Below are 17,307 nucleotides of genomic sequence, written 5' to 3' on the forward strand. Positions count from 1 at the left end.
ATCACGTGCCCATCCTTGGTTATGTTGATGGTAGAAAATGGGGCTGTTGAGGGAAGCAGAGCCTGTGGGCAGCAAAGACCTACGGAGGAGGCACGTTTGGTATACCTGTGCATTTATCCAGTTTGACAGCTATCTGGGATGTTTCTACCTGCACTGCTCCTGTGGTAGGTTCTGGAGAGATGAGAACGAAGGAGAGACAGTCCTCATCTTTGAAGAAGTTAGGATGTAACCAGCCACCCTCACTTTCCAGTCTTAGCTCTCACTTTTACTTAAAACTCCTCCCCCCACCCCCCCCCCACCCCCCCGCCATGCTATTCATTGTTTCTTGGGTATACACTACACAGTCATTTGGCTGTCCGTGTTTATCTTCACATGACAGTGCCAGGGTCAGGCTGTGCATGCCAGGCCAGTTCCTGACAGCCAAGGGCTGCTTTTCTCTTTCTCGGCCCCAATTTTATGGGCATTGTGTTAGATACCAGGTGGTTCTTGCAAGAACTTGGAGTTTAGAGCTCTAGCTCTAAACTGTGGCCAAGGATGGGTAAAATGGTATATAAGCAGTCTAAGTTTAGGTGTATGCACAGAGTGTGGAGTCGGAGAGTCAGGGCACTGGCCCAACTCAGAGTAAGCAGCCAGCCAGTGGAGGCTTCCAGAAAAAGATAATGTTAGAGCCACGTCCAGAAGACGAGTAGAAACTGTCTGGGCATATCTGTGGAGGATGGGCTTTCTAAACTCAGGGGGATATGGGCGCGGAGGCCTAGCAAAAAGAAAGTGTGGGGCGGTCAGATTAGCAGATTAATCTGCCTGGACCTGGGAGTGGGGAAGCAGGTTTGGGTAGAGGGTGGGAGGGAGGGGTCTGGAAGGGGAGACAGAGGTGGGGCTGGAATGGTCAGATGTGGCCAGACTGTGAAGGATCTGTCTTCACCATCATAATCCAGGAATGCGTGTATGAGTTCTCACTGCTCTGCACAGAGCAGAGTTTTCCATAGGAATCGTAGAATTGAATAGTGAATATTTACAATGGCGTTTAAAGGCTTCAGGGGCTTCAATTCCTTGAATGACTCGTGAGTTATAAAACCACCATCTTTTGTTCTCCCGGCATGAATTTATGGGGAACTAACAGAAGGATTTTAAAAAGGAAGTTATTTTAGATCCCTCTTGCTTCGCTGTGGCAGTTTGATTGAGGTAGGGGAAGACTGGAGACAGGAGACTTAAGTTGGGGGACTATCACATTGATCCAGGTGAGAGATGGTGCAGTAGGAATTTTTAGGACAAGTGCCTAGATTATAACAGTTTTCTCTTTTCTGAAAACAGTGCCAATACTATGTGACCTTGTAACCCCCTCCCAACCCTGTGACCATAGTTAATTGGTTCTGGTTGGCACTTGATCCAAGCTGGGACTTTTGAATCTGGGAACAAACCACCATCTGCTTTCTCTGATTTGAGAACCTGATTTGGGCCTAGGTAGCTCTTGGCAGCCATTTTTCCACTTGTGTAGACAAAGTTGGTCTATAATAGAGAATGAGAATTCTCCTGGCATTTGAGGTCCAGGGACACCCACCTTTCCCACAGTGTGCTTATGGGAAATAAATCAGTATCCTTAAAATAAATCTCCTGTTTGGCTGAAGCTGGGTTAAATTTGTCTCTTGTACCCTCAGGAGTCTTGATTAGCATATATGGTGAAGGCCCTGAACTAGGGCACTGAGAGTGGGGTTGGCCGATCCCAGATGTTGGGAAGTACATTAGACTGAAAATGGTAACTGTTGCACACTGAAGAGAGCAGTCAGTGCTTTGAAAGGGTGGATGTGAGGATAGTGCTCAAAATGGAGGAAGTTGAGCAAAAGGGAGGGGTGTGTGGAGCAGGACGCAGGTGGGGGCAACTCTGAGTGCTTCAGCTTGGCTGGGCTATGGGGTTGAGTGGGGTTTTAGCCTTGATCCTAGAAGATGTGAGAACAAATGGAGGCGTTGGATATTGGTGATGACTTCCAAAAATTTCTCTCACTGGTTTGCAGTGATAAAAGTATCATATTCTAGGGGATGTAATGTACGGCCTGGGGAGTACAGTCAGTAGAGTCAATAGTATTGTAATAGCTTTGTGTAGTGACAGATGGAGATAACGTACACTTGAAACTAACAGGATATTGTATGTCAGTTATACTTCCTGGAGAGGGGATAAGCATTAGGAAATAAAGTTTCTAAAGAAAATAAAATTTACATTAATGCCATCACCATTTGATCTGTTTCATTTCAGTACTTTAAAAGGTATATATTTAAAATAGTTGAGATGTTGTATATTTTTTTTGTTTTTTTGTTGTAGTTTTTTTTCTGCCACTAAATATATCACGAACATTTTTTTTCGTTAGTATATTTTTTTGGAAACATGTCGACGACTCTATCTGATTCCACTGTGTGACCATATCATAATTTATGTAATCTCCCATATCTGAGTTTTTGTTCTTATGAATAAAATTGTGTTGTATTTAAAATCTTTGTCCATGTTTTTTATGTTTTTAGAATTGATTCTGAGGAGTGAAGTTACTTAACTTTGAGGATTTAAAAAAAAAATAAGGTATTATTGAGGTACAATTCACACCAATATTATTTACCTTTTCAGTGTCCAGTTTTGAATTTTGACACATGCATATAATCATGTGACTACCACCACAATCAGAATATAGAATAGTCCAAGAACTCCCCAAATGCACTTGTACCCCAATGTAGTCACCTCATTCTCCCCCCTTAGACTCTGACAACCTCTGTTCTATTTTCTGTCCATATAGTTTTCCTTTTTCAGAATGTCATATAAATGGAATCATATAGTGGAATAGTTTGTCTTCTGGTCCCCAAAGATAGACTTCCATCCCACATGCAAAACACATGAACCTATCCCAAGGGCCCCCAAAGTCTCAGTTCAGCTTTAACTCAGAGTCCCAAAACTCATTTGAATTTCAGCTCTCAGGTTCTAAATCTCATCATAGAAATCAGGTATGAGTAAAGCTCGGGGTAGAGCCATCCTGGGGCATGATTCCTGTCCGTCTGTGAACGTGTGAAACTCGAGAAGTCAGGAGCTATAAAGTACGATGAGGGAACAAGCGTGGAATACCAGTAATTGACATTGTTCAAGAGGAGGGGGGGAAATGGAAGGAAAAAAGACATCACTAGTCCCAGGTAATGGTATTCTCTTAGAGAAAAAGTTTGTAATTTCGGTGAACTGATTTATCGATTTTCTTTTTTTGAGAACCATGCTTTTAGTGTCATATCAAAGAAATCTTCGTTTAATCCAGAATAGTCTATATTATCTTCTAGAAGTTTTGTGTTTTTTAGATATTTAGGTCAATTTTAGTATATGCATTTTGTGTAAGGTATGGGTTGAGATTTGTTTATTTGTATTTGGATGTCCAACTGGATACAACATCATGCCTACCTTTTTTGCGTTTACATTCTAGTAATGGTAGATGGACAATAAACACACAATATGTCGTATTTCCAATGGTGGTAAGGGCCACTGAGAAGTAAAGGAGGGCAAGGAGGTGGGAATGTGGGGACCCCTGTGGAGTATGTGTGAGGTTGTTACTATTTCACATCATTTATGGTCAGATTAGACTTTCCTAACAAGGTGATTGAAGGAAGTGAGGGAGGGAGCCATGTGCGTTTCGGTGGAAGAGATTTAGGCAGACAGAATCCCTGGGGTGGCACAGCACTTGACCTCTTCAGGCAATGAAATGGATAAGGGAGAGTGGTAGGAGATGAGGTCACTTAGAGTCATGGAGACCAAGGTAACACCCGTGATTTGAGTTCCTGGTGAAGCCATTGGAAGGCTTTGAGCAAAGAAGGATGTAATCTGACTCAGTGCTCTGCCAGATGTGGTTCTTCAGTCAGCAGCAGCGGCTGCCGGACCTTGTTAAAGATGCAGACTCAGGGGCTGCACCCACACCTACCGAGTCAGACTCTGGGGGCGAGGCCCAGGCATCTGTGTTTTACAGGCTGTCTAGGTGATGCCGATGCATGTTATGCGTTAAGAAGCTCTGGTCAGACTTATGTTTTCAGAAGATCGCCGTGGTTGCCTCGCAGAGGATTGTGAGGAAGGCGAACGGAAGGAAGGAGAACAGTTAGGATCTAGATGAGAAGTCACAGTGGCTTGGACCAGGGTGGTTGTGATGGAGGTGGTGAGTAGTGGTTGGATGTGAAATATGTTTTATAGGTAGAGCCAAAAGGATTTGCTAATAGATTGAATGTGGAGTGGAGAGGGTGAGACAAGGCAGAGAGAATTCCATGGAGGAACAGAGCTGGAGCTGCCATTTCCTGAGGTGGAGGAGAAGTGGAGCACTTCCTTTTGTGTAGGGGAGGTGATGAGGACGGCTGGGGGGATGAGTATGGAGTTTGGGACTTGGATGAGTTAAGGCCGAGTTGTGTGTGAGTCTTGGCAAGGGCAGGGTGGGCATTTTGACAGCTGGGCTGTGGGGCCTTCGCTCCTGCAGGTGGAGGTCTACTTGTACAAATGTAAGGTGAAGAATGATAATATAGTTAGTAGTAACTTAGTTATTTTTTCCCCTCAGTCACATCTGTGCTTTCCTAATCAATATGTGTGTTTTATATAATCTGCTTTTGACAGGTTTTGCAATAAAGGGAACTACAACTTTTCGTGAAAATGTCAGTTCTGATATCACAGAGTGTAATAAATTATGTGGAAGAGGAAAACATTCCTGCCCTGAAAGCTCTTCTAGAAAAATGCAAAGATGTAGATGAGAGAAATGAGGTAAGACCAAGTTTCTGAAATTAAAATCCTTGAACAAACATTGGTTGACTACCGACTACTGTGTACAAGGTGTTGTGCCAAGGAAAAATGTAAGATATAGGAAGTTCTTAACCTTGGTAAGATTGTTAAAAGTGCTTGAAGCTCCAACTCCCTATTTCTTTCTCTCCCCAGCCCCTGGCAGCTACTCCTCTACTTCTGTTTCTAGGAACTTGACTGCTCTTTGTACCTCATATAAGTGGAATCATACAGAATTTGTCTTTTTGTGACTGGTTTATTTCACTTAGCATAATATCCTTAAGGTGCAATCATGTGATAGCGTGTGACAACATTTCTTTCCTTTTTAAAGCTGAGTAACATTCAGTTGTACGTATATACCACATTTTGTTTATGCATTTATGTATTGATGGACTTTTGGGATTTTTCTTCCTCCTGGCTATTGCCTAAATAGCGCTGCTATGAACATGAATATGCAAATATTATAAATGTTTTTAAAGCTGTTGAATCAACAGTTTTTAGTTTATGACTATGATTATTTTTGACATAGGGTACCTAAATTTCATTAAATGTTAGCTCTCATAAGGAAATCTTAACAAGAAAAATTTGTTACTGCAATAACCTTGTAATAGTGTTTTTATTGAATCAGCTCATGCTGAGGGGCACCTGGGTAGCTCAGTTGATTAAGTGTCTGACTTTGGCTCAGGTCATGATCTTGAAGTTTGTGAGTTTGAGCCCCATGTTGGGTTCTGTGCTGACATCTCAGAGCCTGGAGCCTGTTTCAGATTTTGTGTCCCCCTCTCTCTCTGTCCCTCCCCTGCTTGTGCTCTCTCTCTCAAAAATAAATAAACACTGCAAAATAATAATAAATAAAAGAATAATGCTGGGGCGCCTGGGTGGCGCAGTCGGTTAAGCGTCCGACTTCAGCCAGGTCACGATCTCGCGGTCTGTGAGTTCGAGCCCTGCGTCGGGCTCTGGGCTGATGGCTCGGAGCCTGGAGCCTGTTTCTGATTCTGTGTCTCCCTCTCTCTCTGCCCCTCCCCCGTTCATGCTCTGTCTCTCTCTGTCCCAAAAATAAATAAACGTTGAAAAAAAAAATTAAAAAAAAAAAAATAATGCTGATACTTATCTTGATTTACAGGTAAAGGACTTAATCCCTCAGTTTCCTATCCAAGATATTACCTGATAGAACCCAAATTTGAACTCTGTTCTATTTGATTTCAGATCATAATCTGTTTATGCTCTGTTGCCATTCTTTGAGTTTTCAGAATAAGTTCATCCAATGATGTACTGATACATTCAGTGTTTCTATATTGAACACAGTATGTTTTGGGAGGTAACTCCTCTGTGATTGTGCATTGTCAATAATTGTTCTAAACAGATAAGAGAAAATTTATAATTGGAGATTGTTCACTGTTATGAAAGAATTACTTAGGGACACCTGGGTGGCTCAGTTGGTTAAGCGTCCAACTCTTGATTTTGGTTCAGGTCATGATCTTGCAGTTCGTGGGTTCGAGCCCCATGTTGGGCTCCACACTGAGCGTGCAGAGCCCTCTTGGGATCTCTCTCTCTGCCTCTCCCTCTGCCCCTCCCTCACTCTTGTCTCTCTCTCAAAATAAATAAATAAACTTAAAAATATATTTAAAAAATAAAAAGAATTACTTACAAAAGTGGTCATTTTAATTAGTATATATTAACATACTTGGAATAATAAAATGATTATAGTTTAAAAATAGTAAGTATTACTTCATAGACATTTTCTATGGGAATACTGAAAAAATAGCCTCACATGCAAGGACAAATATAGCACATCAATGAGCACAAAATTTTATTAATCTAATTCGTGTAAAGAATTAAGCATATTTGGTATAGAGCTTACGTTGACATCATGCATGAGGTAGCATTTAACTAATATTAATGGTATTTATATCTAGTGTAGTATTGTATCCATTCAAATTCGAGTTTTAAAATAATGATTTGAAACAACCTGGATTGTTAAACTATGGCTCAGCGTGAGTGATGGAGACAAAGTAGCTTTCCCAAGTCCTTTTATTGTATTTTGCTTCTACAAGTGTTTATAAAATTTAAATTTTGTAGAATTCTATAAAGTTGTGTGGATTTCCTCTCTTCTTTGTTGCCCCTAAAAGTATGTAATTACCTTATGTTAATGTGTTTTGGTTCTCAGTTTTGAAAAGGTCTCAAATCAATAAAATATTAAGCGACTGGCTCTTGATCTCAGTTCAGGTCTTGATCTCAAGGTCATGAGTTGTAGCCTCATGTTGGGCTCCATGCTGGGTTGTAGAACCTACTTGAAAAACAAAAAGCAAGAAGAACTTAGCCTGTGTGGGATGCCTGGGCGGCTCAGTCAGTTAAGCATCTGCCTCCTGATTTTGGCTCAGGTCATGATCTTGTGGTTTGTGAGTTCAAGCCCAGTGTTGGGCTCTGTGCTGATGGCGTGGAGCCTGCTTGGGATTCTGTCTGTCTGTCTCTCTCCTCTCCCTCACCCCCCCCCCCCCCAAATAAATAAACCTTAAAATAAAATAAAATAATGTGGTGGAAATTTCTGTATTTAGCATACAATTGGCTGCCATCAGTAAATGCTAATTTCCTGCCACCTCTTCTCTCTGCTTTATTTGTAAACTAGATAAATCTCAGCCTGTGAACGTTCTCAATGATGGCAGGTCTTCGCCCTTTGTAAAGTAGTGATGGGCTTTTATTTTTAGAAAAGAACAGAAAGTTTCTCTGAGGTCTTCTTGGTATAAGATTTTAGTGCTGAGGTGGGACAGTATTCTCCAAGAAAATGAAGTGGGACTGTCAATTCAAGGAGTGGATTTTGTTATGTGCTTAGAAATAGGCTCTGAGGCAGATTTCAAAGGAGAATTTAAAAATGTTTTAGTTTCATTACAATCATTGGAAGAAGTATATATTCTCCCAAGATTTGCTTTAAGGGGCACTGGTTATTGAGGTCTGGTACACCTAAATAAATTCAAGTAGGACTACCTAGGATTTGGGAAGAACAAAAAGGGATCCTGAGTAGGAAGCGTTTTTGCACTGTAGTCTTCTGGGGAGCTGAGATAAAGTATGGTGACCTGTCGGGGGAACGTCCCTTGGTGCAGCGTTCTGTTCTAATGTGTTCCGGCTTGAGGTCATCGTAAGTGGAGTAAGGGTTATGTGAACAGGTGATCCTGTGTAGTTTGGAAAGTAGTGGGCTTGGGGTTTGCTGGGATGCATGGGATTAGGTATGGAAAGGGCCTTTAGTGATTCATTTGAAAATGGAAGGATAAAGTCATGGCTGTTTTAAGTTACTCTCTCTCCACAACTGTAGTTAGAAGATTGGTTAAGCAAGAACTAATAGAATAAACGAACGTTTTGTTATAAGGCCCAGCTTATAAGGTCACTTTTCTTCTATCTTTTAGAATGTAATAACTTCACGGCAACCTTTTTGGTAAATTATTTATCTTTATGAGTAGTGTAGTTGTCAAAGGTGTATCAGTTAAGGATCGCTTTGGACTGCGTGCGACAGCTCCTACGACCATGTCTCCATCAACTTAAGGTCTTATTCTCACGCGCTGATAAGCTGGAGGAACCATTCCAAGGTTGATATGACGGCTTCAGGAGATCTTCCCAGGCTCCTTCTGCCCTTCTGTCTACTCCTCACTGTGTGCTGGTCACTGCGCGTTGGCCGTCACAACGCTGGCATTGTGTCTCGTGAGGCAAGAAGCCCAGAGACAGGCCGGCCGAGCTTGTCTGGTTCCCGGGCCGGCCTGGGCCACTTAGCCGGGGCAGTGTCCTGGGATGATTCTGGCTGCAAGCCAGGCTGAACTACGTGGGCATTTTGTTTTTGGTTTTGTTTTTAAGCTGAGCACGTTGCCACCCCTAACACAATCCCGTCACTCAATATTGGGAGACAACTAATCGTTTCTGCAAGAGAAACTAACGACTATTCAAGTCTTTCGTCTGGCGCGTTTCTAGTTAATCACATTTATATCATCTTTCGTGTTTGTGTTATGGGTATTTTTACACATCTACGTTATTTTTTCCCCTCATATGCTAGAAGCACCTGTCTCTGTGAACTATCTGACGTGACTGTGACCCCCAAAAGTAAACAAAAAACGTCTGAATCTCTGGAGTTACTAATCTGAAAATTCTGATGTAAAATTCATATATCCTTAGGGCCATAGATTCAGGGTTAATTGGCTTTAATTTATATATTACACCAATGACTTTGTTGTCTCACTTTTTATCCTGGTTGATTAGAAGGGAGAAGGGTGCTGCAGAAAGTTGGTCAAAGAGGTTAGAGCTGACAGAGGCAAGCTGGGTGTGATAAATGATGTCTGTAGTTATGACTCAGAATTGTAAACATGATGTGTAAAGGTAATCTGTTTAATAAGTAGTAAGTAATGTGTGCATTGCTTTATAAATTAATGGCTATCATACAATATATAATCAAATTTAATGTTTAAAGGATAAACTTTTTCACCTGGAAAATCTATTTGTGGATAATACCTCATTCCCTAATGACTTTGGTTGAATGACATGTAATTTAGTATCTGTTGTTCTATAAGAATGTCTGTGTTTAATGCACTTTACGTGTGTGCTTTGTTTAAACCAATATTTGTGTTTAACTCTTATGTTCTTCTTATAATAGCATCTGTTGCATTTTTGCCAATTATTGTAATTATTCGCTTGTTTTTTAAAAAGAGAGAGAGGGAGAGAGAGAGAGGGAACAAGCAGGGGAGGGGTAGAGACAGAGAGGGAGACATCCTAAACAGGCTCTGCACCGCCAGCACAGAGCCCAATGCGGGCTCGAACTCATGGAACCGTGAGATTGTGACTTGAGCCAAAACCAGGAGTCAAATGCCTAGCTGACTGACCACTAGGTGTCTCAGGTGTCTGCCAATCACCCAGGCGCCCCCCAATCACCCAGGCGCTCCCCCAGTCTCCCAGGCGCTCCCCCCAATCACCCAGGCGCTCCCCCAGTCACCCAGGCGCCCTCCCAATCACCCAGGTGCCCCCCCAGTCACACAGGTGCCCCCCCAGTCACCCAGGCGCCCCCCCAATCACCCAGGCGCATCCCCCCAATCACCCGCCTGACCCATCCCCCATCCCCTCCATTCCTGTAACTATCAGATTGTTGTGTATAGTTAAGAGGCTGTTTCCTGGTTTGCCTCTCTTTTTTGGGGGGGGGGGGGATATAGTGTTAAATAAAAGAACAGACATGCTTCTTACTCTCGTGGAGTTTAGAGACTTTAAGAGAAAGGGATAATAATCAGGTGTTAATCCCACAAATGTAAGTAATTACAAACAAGGATTAGTATAGTAAAGGAAAACTAGAGGAATTGGTAAGGCTTCCCTGAGGGGTTGATGTTTGACCCAAGAGCTGATGTGACCTTATAAGCTGGGCCTTATAACAAAACATTTGTTTATTCTATTAGTTCTTGCTTAACCAACCTTCTAACTACAGTTGTGGAGAGAGAGTAACTTAGAAACAGCCGCGACTTTATTCTTGGTAGTTAATTGGGTGGGACAGAGGGAAAACTTTGTGTGAGGGTCCAGAGGTGGGAAAGAGCTTACGGGTTTGTTGGTGAGGAGGGAATGGCCCAGAATAGGTTTTGAGGTAGTCCTGCCACAGCCACTGTCAGTATTTTGGTTCTGATCCAAAAGAGCAACAGGAAACCACTGAGGATTTTAAGCAGAGAAATGATGTCATATTAGCATTTTAAAAATCACGCCTATTCCCCCACCCCCCACTGATATACACATAGTAAATAGATGCTTAGATAAATATTTATCTACTTGAACTTAATTTTCGGTGTAAATCTTTTCTCGTATACCTTAAGTATGTGGTAACACCTTTAGTACCGTTACCGTTAGCCCAGAGCCGCTAACCTGTTTCACACCGTGGCCCTTACAGAAGGTGCCAGTGTGTGCATTGCCCTTGCTGTAGGTGAGTCTTGCTGCTGGAGGCGAACCCATCCCAGGATCTGGCTGCCCGGGCCCTGCCACGCTGTCTCAGGGCTCAGGAAGTACTGTCTCTTATTACTGTGTCTTATTCTAGGCACACAGGCTGGGCAACTGTGGTGTAATGAGCAGAAGCTTTAGTTTAATGAATTAAGATTAGAAGGGAGGTCTTAAAAAAACTGTTTATGTATATTATATATATAGCACCTAGATTGTTTTTATTTATTATTTTACTTTCCTCCCCTTTGCCCTTGACAAACATCTTAAATATATTAAAACCACATTCTGTATCATATTCTATCTGCTATAGTTAGAGAATTTGGTTACCATAAATATGCTAAGAGTTTTAAAAAATGTTTATTTTTGAGAGAGAGAGAGAGAGAGAGAGAGAGAGAGAGACTGCGTGAGTGAGGGAGGGGCAGAGAAAGAGAGGGAGACACAGAATCTGAAATAGGGTCCAGGTACTGAGCTGTCAGCACAGAGCCCGACACGGGGCTCGAACTCGGGAACAGTGAGATCATGACCCAGGCCAAAGTTGGATGCTTAACTAATTGAGCCACTCATGTGCCCCAAATGCTAAGATTTTTATATACATTGTGGTGATTACTTTTCAGAGCCTAGTATTATTCATGTTGACTTATTTGTTTTTTAAGTTTATTTATTTTGAGAGAGAAAGCACAAGTGAGGGGCAGAGAGAGAGAGAGAGAGGAAGAGAGAAAGAGACAGAGAGACAGAGAGAGAGAGAGAGAGAGAGAAAGAATCCCAAGCAGGCTCCACTGTCAGTGCAGAGCCCATTGTGGGGCTCGAACTCACGAACCATGGGATCATGATCTGAGCCAAGGTCAGACGCTTAACCGACTGAGCCACCCAGGTTCCCCTCATGTTTATTTATTTTGAATGAAATTTAGCATCAAAAGTAGACTACTAATGCTGTAGTAAAAAAAACCATTTTGTTTTCTCTTTGACTTTTATATTATTAGTCAACTGAAAACTTGAGATTTCAGAGGTGTTTGTAAACTTAAGAAATTCTGTAAACAATGTTTGACATACCATTGTGATAAGCAGGGTATATTTAACTGTGGCATTTCAGTTAAAGTACAGCATCTTGAAAAGCTCTCTGTGTCTTTTATATTCTCTAGTGTGGCCAGACTGCACTGATGATAGCTGCTGAACAAGGCAACCTGGAAATAGTGAAAGAATTAATTAAGAATGGAGCTAATTGCAATCTGGAAGATTTGGTATATATTAAAATAATCTACTTCTTTGCTGTTCTTGTCTTTTCCGCAACTTTGCTCTTTGTTTTTGAGAAGCGATTCAAAATTAGTAGGTTACAGTTGTGCTTTCAGATCTGTTTTAACTTTGCCTCCCATCCCAAGTCTGCTTTTTAAAGGGGTGATACAGGAGAGGAATTTTTATTTTCAGTGAAAGGTCTCAGCACTTCCTGTTTTTTATACCCAGATGGCACTGGCTGAATAGGGAGCACGCATACCTGGGCACTCGTAGCCTTTATTTGAAAACAGAGGACAGTAGTTCTTTATCACATAGTTTCTAAATCCATCATATGGGATTGCGTTAGTTTAATAGCCTGTGAATGTGCTCTTAAATCTGATGAAAAGCTCTTTAATTTCACCTTCTAGCAATGGTTGCTAGCCACAAGGATTAGCTGTGAGGTTTTGATAGTCATCTTTCCTTTTTCCACGAAACCTCAGAGTGTGATTAGAAGGCCAGTGACAAGAGCAAGCAGCTGTGAGAGCACTTGACACACTGCGGTCATGCAGGCAGACGGATAACTTCTTGACAGAGCTTATGCTGCGGTGTTGTTTTAGACTAGTTCACAGTGGGGTCAAATCATGTCAATTTGGTATGATCATCTGGTATGTGAAGTCGAACTTATTTTTCCTCACTTTGGATTTTTATTTTTTGCTTTTGAAATGGTAACGTTTGTGACTGTGTGTTCCAGGATAACTGGACAGCACTGATCTCGGCATCAAAGGAAGGGCACGTGCACATTGTGGAGGAACTGCTGAAATGTGGGGTCAACTTGGAGCACCGCGACATGGTATGTATGAGGGCTATGGTACGTTTCATCAGCCGGAGTCTTACTAACAGTAGTAGATATGTCTGGGACCTTGGCTTCTCGTGCAGGAGGTGCTATTGTAATAACGTTCTTAGGGTCTGGGGCTGGGCACTGAAATGACTCTCAGGAATGTGTTAAAGCCCAGGTGATACAATGAACCTCTTTTAGAGTATTCTTAGTTATTGTTATTCTTGGTTTATTTCGGAGTTTAAAATTCTGAAATATTATTAAAAACAACTCATTGACTTTCAATGTAACAATGTTTTGAAACAAATGTGAAAGAATTGTTTCCTTTAAAGAGGAACTCCAAGAGGGACAGTATAGTCTTATAAATATTTTTAGTTCAAAGTGATAATTTCCAGAATAATATTTATAAATTTATTTTAAAAATGTAGTTGTGTTCGGCCATGCCATCTGTACACATTACAAGTTTAACAAGATGTGATTCTTTATTATCTGAGCTCTTACTGGATCTTGGCATCTGCTTAAAGCATAAAGATGAAGAAAGAGATCATTTCTAGCCTATTTATACTGCAAAATGTTAAGCCTTTTCCAAAGTTAGCTTCAGTAGTGGAAGAGAGGAAGGAATTGATCTGCCGTGGTGTCTAAAACGTGCATTACTTTGCTAATAATGGGAAGTGCAGGTGGTCTGAGTTTTTAAGAAACCACAGCATTCTGCTGTCTTACGCTTACTACGATAATTTACATGGTGTGTTTACTTCCATAAGCTTAGTTGTATTCTCACGCTTAATGAAGTGGGTGGGATACTTATTTTTATATAAAGATACAGAACCATTTTTATCCTGCTTATTTCTGAAAAGGAGTTGAAGTATATTGCTCTAAAAGTTTAGGGAGAGAGGGGCGCCTGGGTGGCTCAGTCGGTTGGGCGGCCGACTTCGGCTCAGGTCACGATCTCGCGGTCCGTGAGTTCGAGCCCCGCGTCGGGCTCTGTGCTGACAGCTCGGAGCCTGGAGCCTGTTTCAGATTCTGTGTCTCCCTCTCTCTGACCCTCCCCCGTTCATGCTCTGTCTCTCTCTGTCTCAAAAATAAATAAACGTTAAAAAAAAAAAATTTAAAGTTTAGGGAGAGAATTCCATGATGTCAGTAACCCAGGCAGAGAATGGGTATGCAGGCAGGAATAAAGTGTGGTCTTCTCATCTTACTGACATATAAAGTAGAAGGGAAACTCATGGAGTTTCCTAGTTCTCAATATCTTGTTAAAGGCACCAAACCTGTTTATCACATGGATTAATATTAGGTTCCCATTCTGTGCCTTGTCCCTTTATACTCGTTAGCTTCTCTGTGGTGAGTTGACTTCTCAGAACAATCCCATGGGCTGGGAATTCCTTTTGTTCTCAGTGGATATAGTTCAGGAAATTGAAACTGTGCCCAAAGAAGTCAGGCCGAGGTTTGAACCCAGGTCTGCCTTACTCCAAAGGCTTTCTCCTCTATCGCTGCTCCCCTGTTTATTAGCAGGGAGTGAGGAACTATAGAGTACGTGTTATTGAATGTGTCAAATTTAGCAAGATTGCACAAAATTATCTTAAGCTTTTTTAGTTCTCCATATTTTTTATTTCCCCTAAGTAATCACCACAGCTTGTTTTAACATATCTAAAGGGTCTTTGCGTTTGGCTTTCAAATGCCAAAAGTTGGGAAAACTGAGGACCCTGTCTCCCTGAGTAGTTAGTCTCGAGGGACCGAAACCTCACAGGATCGGGTGGGTGGCAGCAGCTGAGCCATGAGGGAAGGCAGAGTCCTTGGGACTTGTGTAAGGAGAGGAGGGCGACCGCCAGGCGCTGCTGGGGTTCAGGAAGAACTCCGGGGTGTAACATCTGGGAACCTAGTGAGGGTTTTTCCTTGAGAGGACCTTTGTGGGCACTGAACTACAGCTACTGCTGTAGGTATTCGGTTCTGATCTTTTCATTTGCAAATTTGGGTATCCGTTCTCTCAGGATTAAATGTTAATCTCCTAGATGCTTGCATAGGGTGACATTATACAAATTAAAATGAGAGCATGATATTCAAACAGTTCTGGGAAGGCATTTTAAAGATTGAAATATTGGTATATGTGAAACTTGACTAAATATTCAGCTCTATAATTTGAGCTAAATTGTCAGCCTTTCCTTGTCTTTTATGACCCTGACACTTTGGAAGATCACTCCTGTGGCATCTTTAGAATCTCTCTCAATTTAGATTTGTCTGATGCTTCTCATGATTAGGTTGAGATTATACTTTGCTGGGGAAGGATACCATAGAGACGATATTCCCTTCTCCGCGCATCTAGGTACATGCTAGCAGAGTTTGTCACTGGTGAAGTTGACCTTGGTCTCTTGGTTAAGGTAGTGTCTGCCAGATTTCTTCATTGTAAGGTTACGATTTTCCCCTTTGTAATTGCTAAATATGTTGGAGAAGATACTGCTTTTGATTAAACTTTCGCTCATTTGTTTTAACATCTATCAGTATATCTTGCATGCAGCAGTTATTAATGTGGTGTTATAATGGTGATTTTCCTACTCCCCTCATTCTCTGTACATTGATCAATTGGAATTCTTCCATAAGGAAGAGTTGTTTCTCTCCCCTGCACACCCTGCCCGCCCCCCCCACCCCGTATCTGTATGTAGTTACATATCTATGGATATATATGGTCTGATGAATATTTATTTATTTATTTTTAAGTGTTTATTTATTTTGAAAGAGAGAGAGCGCAAGCTGGGGAGGAGACAAGAGAGAGAATCCCAAGGGGGCTCGAACCCACAGACTGAGATCGTGAGCTGAGCTGAAATCAAGAGCTGGACGCGCCTAACCGACCGAGCAACCCAGGCGCCCCTGATGAATATTTATTTTGTTCTCCGGTTTATAATTCGGTTCTGCACCTGTTTTCCTGCTCAGGTTGTTCCAACTGAAGCTTCTATACCCTTTTAACATGTGCTGTCCTTATTTTCCGGCATCACAAGATGCTTCAGGCTCAGGTTCATCTTGTATTTTTCCTGGCTTATTTTCCTGATTATTAGCCCTGGAATCAATCAGTTTTCCATGGAAGCCTGTTTTCTTTTATTGGAAAATGGTATTGAGAAACCAATATCTTGGTGTTAGGTATGCTTGTGATTACTGGGGTGTCACTGCTTATAGTCCTTCTCAGTGGATAGACATAGAAGATAGATGTCTTTATGCTAATTCTTGCATATACATGCATCTATTTCTATATCTATTTGGGTGTGGGGGGGGATGTATCTTTTTTTTAAAGAGACCAGGTTAATACTGCCAACCAAATTCATTATAGACTTTTCCCTTTCCTTAATTTGTAACCCTTCTCTGATAATAAGAAATCTGGCCCTATTATCTGCACAATGTATTCACTTATTTGTTCAACTCTAAGATACAAATTAAAGTAGCTACAGAATTTCTAATCGATACTCTGAGAGAAAGAGGTTTACCTACTTAGTACAGTGTCTGTGCATAGTTCTTTCTGTCTTTAACATTACAGTATTCAGTCAAAACATTGCTTTCCAAAGTTACCTACGGTTAGCTTCTAAGTAGTTATGTGATTATGTGATTCATTTGTAATACAGTTAGATTCATTTGGCCCAGTCTGTATTCTATTTCTTCTCTCCACGTTCTGGTTGATTTTTGAAAAATTTGCATACAGTACAATTCCCTCTTGTGCTGTACAGTTCTACGGGTCTGGACAAGTGCATCACGTGTACGTCTACCGCCACATTTTAAACAGAGCCGTTTCACCGCTAACAGTACCCCCACGCTGCCCCTTTATACTTCCCCTCCACTCCCTCCTCAGCCCCTGGCCACTGCTGATCTGTTTTCCCTTTCTACAATTGTGCCTTTTCTAGATTAGGGCAAGTATTTTTTTTAATCTCCTTTTTAGTGATGATGAAAGAGAATCAGAGAAGGATTAAGTGATTTATATTCTCAAAACCAAATGTGGATTTAAATGCCGGTTCAAAGACAAAACGTTCATTTCTTAGTATAATTTGATTACATTGGTCTCTTTTACTGAATTGTGTTCTAGCTGAAGAGAAAATTGCTTAAAATAAAAAACAGTAGAAAAGAAAATTGCTCCTGTAGTTTAGAAAATAGAAAGTTATCATGCTGGTAATTCATACTTGATGACTTCGCCCCTGGATATCATGATCTACAGATCATTACCTTAGCATCCTGTCTTTTTTAGGAAGAGGTGCCGTAATGATCTGGGATTTATATAAAGGTTGTGTTTATTGTTAAGTTTTTATTTATTTATTTAGAGAGAGACAGAGAGAGAGAGAGAGAGAGAGTGAGTGTGTGTGCACACGAGCAGAGGAGGAGCAGAGAGAGAGGGAAAGAGAGAATTCCAAGCAGGCTCCACACTGTCAGCATAGAGTCTGATGTGGGGCTCGATTTCATGAACCATGAGATCATGACCTGAGCTGAAATCAAGAGTCAGACACTCAACTGACTGAGCCTCCCAGGCGCCCCTATAGTATGTGTTTAAATGCAGGAGCCAAATATGATTGCTGGAATTCCTCTCTAG

At 41.5% G+C, this 17,307-nt stretch overlaps 1 protein-coding gene across 21 annotated transcripts in view; it reads left to right on the forward strand.

The window, feature by feature from the left end:
- KIDINS220 (kinase D interacting substrate 220) overlaps window positions 1-17,307 on the forward strand; it is a 103,296-nt gene that overhangs the window by 2,357 nt on the left and 83,632 nt on the right. For all 21 annotated transcript variants that reach the window (XR_006703881.1, XR_006703878.1, XR_006703880.1 and 18 more), the window contains exons 2-4: window positions 4,610-4,753; window positions 11,848-11,946; window positions 12,669-12,767. Coding sequence is in view for 15 of the 21 variants with exons in the window: in XM_045447808.1 (XP_045303764.1) it covers window positions 4,646-4,753; window positions 11,848-11,946; window positions 12,669-12,767 (306 nt within the window). In the remaining 6 variants the exon portion in view is untranslated. The remainder of the gene's footprint in view (window positions 1-4,609; window positions 4,754-11,847; window positions 11,947-12,668; window positions 12,768-17,307) is intronic.

Source organism: Leopardus geoffroyi, chromosome A3 (assembly GCF_018350155.1).
Source record: "Leopardus geoffroyi isolate Oge1 chromosome A3, O.geoffroyi_Oge1_pat1.0, whole genome shotgun sequence".
Lineage (NCBI taxonomy): Eukaryota > Metazoa > Chordata > Mammalia > Carnivora > Felidae > Leopardus > Leopardus geoffroyi.